The sequence below is a fragment of the Sardina pilchardus genome, chromosome 12 (genome assembly GCF_963854185.1).
Source record: "Sardina pilchardus chromosome 12, fSarPil1.1, whole genome shotgun sequence".
Taxonomy (NCBI): Eukaryota; Metazoa; Chordata; class Actinopteri; order Clupeiformes; family Clupeidae; genus Sardina; species Sardina pilchardus.
In genome coordinates this window covers 18,781,207-18,788,706 of record NC_085005.1, presented here as the reverse complement: position 1 = coordinate 18,788,706, position 7,500 = coordinate 18,781,207, and the positions used below count along the sequence as shown (strand labels likewise).

The window sequence follows — 7,500 nt, the reverse complement described above, 5'->3', positions numbered from 1 at the left end:
ATGGCAGTAGCGGATTGATATTGAGAAACTAGTCCCTCAAAATGTAATAAATCATTGAGTTGCAAGGTTAGTTTTATTTCTAAAATTATTCTATCAACACGGGCATGTACATCGATAGTCTGACGTTTTAATTGACTTGTCTCTGGTGTGCTGTGGAGTGAGTAAGACTGTTTTGGATGTTACCGTTGAAATGCTCAGAACCAGCTTAGTAAAGGGGAACGCTGCAACTTGAGGAAAGGGTTAAACGCGATAAAAACTGTCTCCACCGACCTATATCACCTCGGCCAAGTTGGAAATGAGGTCCTGTATGTCCAAAATTCCGAACTATTCCTTTAACTCAACTTTGGACTTCTATGGTTGATTAAAAGCAGACAGCAAAGAATCCACTGCCTCCTTTAGTGATGTATAGTTTAAAGAATTGTGTCATCTGCGTATAGGTGTGCTTTTGCTGGATCTAAACCCATAATAAGATTATATAATCTGTCTGAACCTGTGGTTTCTCTCGTACTGAGCAGGATTTCCTTTGAAACAACACATCATCAGTAGGGTAAAACGAACCTGTCTCAGGGCGGTCTAAACCCAGCTCACGTTCCCTATTAGTGGGTGAACTATCCAACGCTTAGTAAGACACTTAGTAAGTGAATTCTGCTTCACAATGATAGGAAGAGCGGACATCGAAGGATCAAAAAGCGACGTTGAATAGTAAAGAAAATAGGTCCTAAAATTGTTTTTGACTGTCAGTGAGCCAGAGTTCATTATCTATAGAACTACTTTACCATTCAAATAATTGCCAAATCAATTCAACACTGTACTACTGAGATATATATTTTGTAGTCTTTGCAAAATAAAATGATGGTCTACTGCTTTAGATAGGTCAATAAATATTACAAAGACCTTTTGTTGTTTAAGGCCGTAATAATTTATAACTAAAGTTACAGCAGTTACAGTGCTGTCTTGTCTAAAGCCTGATTATATGTGACTTAAATATCAGTTAAAAATGGTTGTTTATTAACAAGACAGGTATTAACAGGTTTATAGTATATGGTTCACTCACAGGTTTATATTGCTCATTTCAATTGCTTTCCTGATTTATATACTGTATGTTGGTAATATCTCAACCTCTTCTGTTTCAGACAAGATCAAGAAAGCTCGCATGTGCTGTTCCTGCTCAGGCAATGACCCCCAAACAGAGACGAATCCCCACCAACACCCCCACTGTGTCTCAGGTACTGCCCCAACTGAAACTCCTTCCTGTCAATCACATGCATTTACACCCTCTATACCTGTATCTAAACTTATACGCACACAACAAATCAGCACAAACACAGGGTACTCCCCCCCACCCCAACCCCAGCCGTGTGCCACAGTGAGCAGGAGTGGAAATTTGCACCTGTCACCAGTCAAATTATAACAGTGACTAGTAGATTTCAGAAACAAAATACCGGTAGTCATTTGCTCTCGAATGACTGGTAATTTAACTATTTATCTGTCAGTGGTTGGTAGATGTTCACATTTTAAAAAGTCAATTCTCAACTCGGACTCAGAGTCTGAGGCATAATATGTGTTTTGCCCTCTATCCATGCCTTTGCCTATTTGTACTAGCCTACTAACAGCCAATTACAGTAGGTAAACACAGACACACCTTCATTTTGTTTTAGGTACAAAAACACCTGAGAGAAACTGGCCTACCAACATACTGTACATCCTTCACATTTATGTCCTATTTTGTCTATACAATATTACACAAAAAGTCTGTATGTTTAATGTAAGTTATAATTTGATAGGCTTCGGCTGGGTAGACACCTGAGTGGATTAGATACTGTAGGCGTACCTACGGACTGGGTGATGTCTTGTGGTAAAATGAGTTGATCTGTGGTTACATAACGATGAAGGGGTCTCTTCTGTTTGCCAGTACTGCAGTTTTAGCAGTGTGCAGCATGTCTCAGGGGGTCTGGATGAATTATTCATATCATCTCTTAATGAATGGTGAGACTCCTTCCTTATGTCAACCTTTCTCCCCTCTTTCCCTGTTTTTTCTCCCCACTTTTTTTCTCCTGCCTTACCCCTCGACCCCTGGGTCCTCTCCACAGGTTCGGAGAAGAACTCATCCCTGGGCGTGGACGAGAGGCTGCGGAAGCCCTTTCTGTCCGCCTCGCTTCACTCGCCGTCGCCGCGTAGCAACCCAACCAAGAGACGGCCAATCAAGCACGACTCCTGGGTGAGCAGAGCGGACTTCCTCAAGCGTTTTGTTTAGCTCGAGGACAAGGGGTGGGGAGGGTTTGAAATGTACAAAGAAAGCTAATCAGAGAACTGCACTCTTCAGACAATTTTTCTTTGTCTGATTTTTTTTTTGCCACATAGTTTTTTTTAATATCATAGCTTTGATTAATGTCCTTGACTTTTAAATGTTTACAGCATATTCATCAGTTTCATGTCTTCAAGGACCTTGCAATTCAATCACATTTATCCTTCAGGTGTTTCGTTAATCAAATAAACACATAAAGGTCCTGTAAACACTTGAGAATTACAGATTCCAATAACAAAGACAGGATTTGACCTTTATTTGTAGGATGACCCTTGTAGGTATACTTGTTGATTAAAACTGGATCAAAGTACTAACCTTGTCAAAGCACATAAAGGAGTGCATTGCCACAGCAATTCTAATGCACTTGCCCAACATTTCCACTAGGTGGCAACATCTCTCCATTTGTTATAGCCAAAGCAAGAGTGTCCCCTCTCCCGCAGTAATCATCTGAATAATCACGTATTCCCGATGCTGCCTCGTTAATTAAGGCCCCCCTCACCACCACAACACACACCCTGATAGGATCCAGTTGGGTGTATTTAATTGTTTCTGATTGAAGTTGTGAAGTGTATTGTGCCACAGAGTTGTATTGTTGACAGTAATTCATGTTATTGTATTAGCCTGAATATTTCTCTCATGACAGAGATGTGATGTGAGGAACACAGGGCCATGAATTCATTTGTGTGTTTAAAGATGTGAGCGGAAATGTGTTGTGCTGTATTCTTACATGCGAAAACAGCATTTTATCAGAATCAAAACAGACTTTCTCAGAACTTACACGTGATGTATCCACTCATTTGAGATTATTTTGTGGTTTGATTTATCTAACGCTGGTTTATTACCATTGATAACTCTATATTCTATATTTTTTTCTTTTAATTTTACAGGATGTGGAAGATGGTTTAGATGATGCCTTCTCAAGGTAGGTCTCATAGCCACCAAATGCTTAAATAAGCCTGTTAAATAAGTTCTACCCTTGTCGTATTTGACTTTAAAATTGCACTGTATGTATGCGTGTATGCATGCGTTTTGTGTGTGTGTGTGTGTGTGTGTGTGTGTGTGTGTGTGTGTGTGTGTGTGTGTGTGTGTGTGTGTGTGTGTGTGTGTGAGAGAGAGAGACAGCATGAGACCAAGGTGAGGCAGGGTGGCTTGGGTGTCGTTGTTGACACTTCGCTGCAGAGTTTTCAGCCATCATTAGTGCTCACGTCAGTGCCCCCCTAACCTCCACACACACACACACACACACACACACACACATATATACAAATACATATACACAGTCATACTCACACACACACATACACACACACACACACACACACAGTACAAACACACATGCACATTTACGCATATACACATACACAGATACACACACACACACACACACATACACACACACTCACACACTCACACACACACACACACGGCACTGCAAACACTAACCCCCCATATGTCATCAAAGGCGGTCAGCGTGGGAGAAGACCGGTTTCCCTGTGGCGCTCGCTTCACCCCTGCGGTCTCCTGAGTGGCAGGCAGAGGTTCGTTGTGAGAAGTTCAGCTGGAGTCAAACCTCACATCCATGCCCACTCATGTGTTTAATAGCATCTTACAGTCAAGGAAATAGCTTTTTACACTCAAGGATCAAGTCTGTGAAACCAAACGATGCCGGGTTTTTCATTCATTTATCACTTTATTTCATAGTGTACGTATAAAAAAAAATGATGAATTATTATATTGCTAGTAGTAGTAGTAGTAGTAGTAGTAATAATAAAGTACTAGTACAGTGTGGTAGTAATAGTAATAGTAGTAGTAGTAGTAGTAATAATAGTAATAGTAGTAGTACAGTACCAGTGGTGGTAGTAGTGCTAGTAGTAGTCGTCGTAGTCATAGTAGTAGTAGTGGTAGTAGTAGTAGTAAAGGAATACTAGTTGTAGTAGTAGTGTAGTAGTAATATGATAGTAGTTGTAGTAGTAGTTGTACAGTAGCAGCAGTACTGGTAATATTAGTAGTAGTAATAGAATACTAGTGATAGTGGTAGTGGTAGTAATAGTTGTACGGTAGTAATAGTAGTAGTACAGTACTAGTGGTAGTAGTAGTAATAGTAGTAGTAGTAGTAGTACTGTAGTAGTAGTAGTAGTGATAGTAGTAGTAGTAGTAGTAGCCTAGTAGTAGTAGTAGTAGCAGGGTTTCCCCCAGAACATTTGTTAGTTAAGGTGGTGTCTGTCCAGGGGAAGGGGGCGTCGCCGTAGTGTCCCCGCCGCCACTGCCCTACGACGGGGGGGGGGGGGGGGGGGGGGGGATGGGTCGAGACCGAGTCACAACGACCGAGTCTTTTAGGAAGCAAGTCTGAGTCAAGACCGAGTCTTAAAGGAGTCAAGGCCGCATCAAGACCAACCAAAGAAAGGGGTTTTCATAATTTACATCCCCAAGGATCATATAACAGTTCAATTCCCAAAGGGTAGAGAGGGGATTGTTGGCTACAGGAGCAGTCTAGCACACACTTGTCTAAATAACTTCTTTTCTGATTTACTTTAAGGCAAGGAGGTCAGCTGAAGTAAAAAAAAAATAGTAGGCTGTCAGCATTTCATTAATGTTGAAAATGTTGAATTTTGACACTAATGACAGCAATATACCTGGATTTCACATTCATTGTATCAGATTTAATTGTATCAGCAACCAATTAAACATCATTAACACAATTTAGACAATATTGTACCTTAAAAGTGTAAGTTTACAACTCCAATACAGGGCCTTTTGTATCTTTCAAAACCTTTGCACTGCTCAGCATAGCACCATGGATATATTTTAAAGCCAGTCAATATTATAATATTCTATTAAAACCAAGAATATTTGTAATGGTGGATATTTTAGAATATACCATGAAATAAAGATGACACTGTATGAAAATGTAGCATTGCGACTGTATGGTAAAGTTAGTGAATTGTGATTTAGTAGCCTAAAGCTGCAATTCTTTGATTGAAGCTGTATTGTGCGTGCCTGTTACTCATATAGCCTAAGAGAGCCGGAACGTTTTTAATGCTTTTTAAAACATAATTAGCGAGATCGTACCGCATTGAACGCTAATATTTTGTCACTAGCAACCAAATCTGTCATCTGTCAAATACAGTTGCATTTTCAGCCAGGGCTGGACTGGGACCAAAAAACGGCCCGGGCATTTTTGGCCATAGTGGCCCACCATGATAATTTACACGATAAAACATATGTGCACACTGTTTTGTTTGTAAAAAATATTTAAGTAAACCGCAGTAGCCTGCATGGAAGCGAGTAGGCTAGCCTACCCTTGCTAAAAAAATATTAATTATTATCGTACTCTCTCTCTCTCACACACACACACACACACACACACACACACACACACACACACACACACACACACACACACACACACACACACACACACACACACTAGAGTGACCTTTAAACCAGCAAGGAAGAGGTTGTGCACAAAACTCATGCTATTAAATGCTTCACTAAATAAAACCTGCTATAATTTATGTTGAGCATTTGCACAATTTTAGCCAACAATTCACCTTGATACTATTTAGTGAAGATGTATAGGCTACACATCCCAAAACATTTTCATTGTTAATTCCATGGGCTATCACCATTCCTGTTTCATTCCATGCGCCTGACTGCATGTCTGTGTGTATGGGTGTCTGCTTGACGCAAAGAAATGTGATAGTTTGCTTGTTGTACTGCGTCAAGATTGACAACAATTTCGACCAATCGTGATTTCAGAAGGTTGATGGCGAGCCGACAACTCATTAATTTAATGGGTATCGCAATTCAAATGCGGGGGGTAGGCCTACACAGAAACCACACAAAAAGACGCGCTCACACTATAAAACTTTGTTTTGCTTAACTGGGTGCTGAATCCTACATAGTAGGCAGGTTAATACATCTAAAAGAAGCAAGGGGAAGAAGCAGCCGCAGATTTCAAACTTTTAATTGTTCGTTGTGCGCCCAAAAAGTTCAGCCAACATTTCGGCTCCTTCTTACCTGCCTCACAGTAGCTATTCTGACCTCCTCCTCAATCTGTCCCTGCTGGGTCACGTCTCTCACCTCTTCCTCCTCCTCCGAATCAATTTGAATAGCTACTCCTTCCTCTGTGTAACTCTGTTGCACACTCGCATGTGCCTCTCTGAAGCCTGCACTCGGTGCTGCTTCTGCACTGCTGCTATATGTCGACGGCCCTGTTTGAACTTGTGGTGGCAAACATTTCTGTAATTTTAGCACATTTTTGCTGCATCCACTTGTAGGCTTTAGCCTTTTATCTCGCAACTTCTCTGCGCCCCCCTTGCGCCTTTGTGGTTTGTCTTCGTACATTTTCATATACGGACGGTCTCAAACTCCGGTCGAACTCCAGTTAAGAGGGAGATGAAGCCGGGAGGGAGATAGGGAGGGCCCTGAGATTTCATTGGACTAGCCCAATGTCCATTAATGCAGTCAACCAATGGGCCGCGATTCGCTACCGTTGTGGCCGTACGTTATATAAATGACCCTAATAAAAAAAATAAAATATTATTAAATAGACAGCCTCGGCCCAAATATGCGTCGGCCCACCGGGCATTGCCCGGTATGCCCTATGGCCAGTCCATGCCTGTTTTCAGCTCTGAACAAAAACATTCAGGAATTATTTCTACAAAACGGAAACATGCGTCCCGCCCGGTCGGGATGAGTGAAACTAGCATGGGAGACAAGAGGCTACAGTTTAAAGTTTAAACTAGCCTGTGTAAACCTCAGACAATTTCAGTATTTTACAACACGTGAATGAATAGCCGTCACAAGTTGTTGTTAGCTGTAGGCTAGATGGCACAAGTGTTTGTCACAACAAATTACAAGATGCAGTGGGCTATGCATTCATAGTAGACGAGTGATACAAAAAAAATATAAAGCGCTCAAAAGTGTTATGCCGCTCATCCCACACATTTGGTAGATTCAACAGAGAACCATTCCTGTGAGAGTCGTCAAATCTAGCTAGGCTATTTGTGTTCGCAGTCACTCTGAGATATGCGTGGCAGTGGCACCTGATATCAAATACTCATGCTGAATGAGCGCGTCGCCTGTGCGCATAGGCCAACTCGATTTGAAAAAGTTTCTTTTTTATGCGTTCTACAGAGAAGGGAGACTATCGGCTACGGTTTGGAATGACAGGGAGAAAACATGACAGAGTA

At 41.4% G+C, this 7,500-nt stretch overlaps 1 protein-coding gene across 1 annotated transcript in view; it reads left to right on the top strand.

Annotated features, from left to right (window-relative positions):
• Positions 1-7,500, top strand: part of si:dkey-71h2.2 (low density lipoprotein receptor adapter protein 1) — a 60,848-nt gene that overhangs the window by 41,704 nt on the left and 11,644 nt on the right. Inside the window, exons 6-8 of the mRNA XM_062550774.1 lie at positions 1,134-1,226; positions 2,091-2,218; positions 3,193-3,227. Of these exons, the coding sequence (XP_062406758.1) occupies positions 1,134-1,226; positions 2,091-2,218; positions 3,193-3,227 (256 nt within the window). The remainder of the gene's footprint in view (positions 1-1,133; positions 1,227-2,090; positions 2,219-3,192; positions 3,228-7,500) is intronic.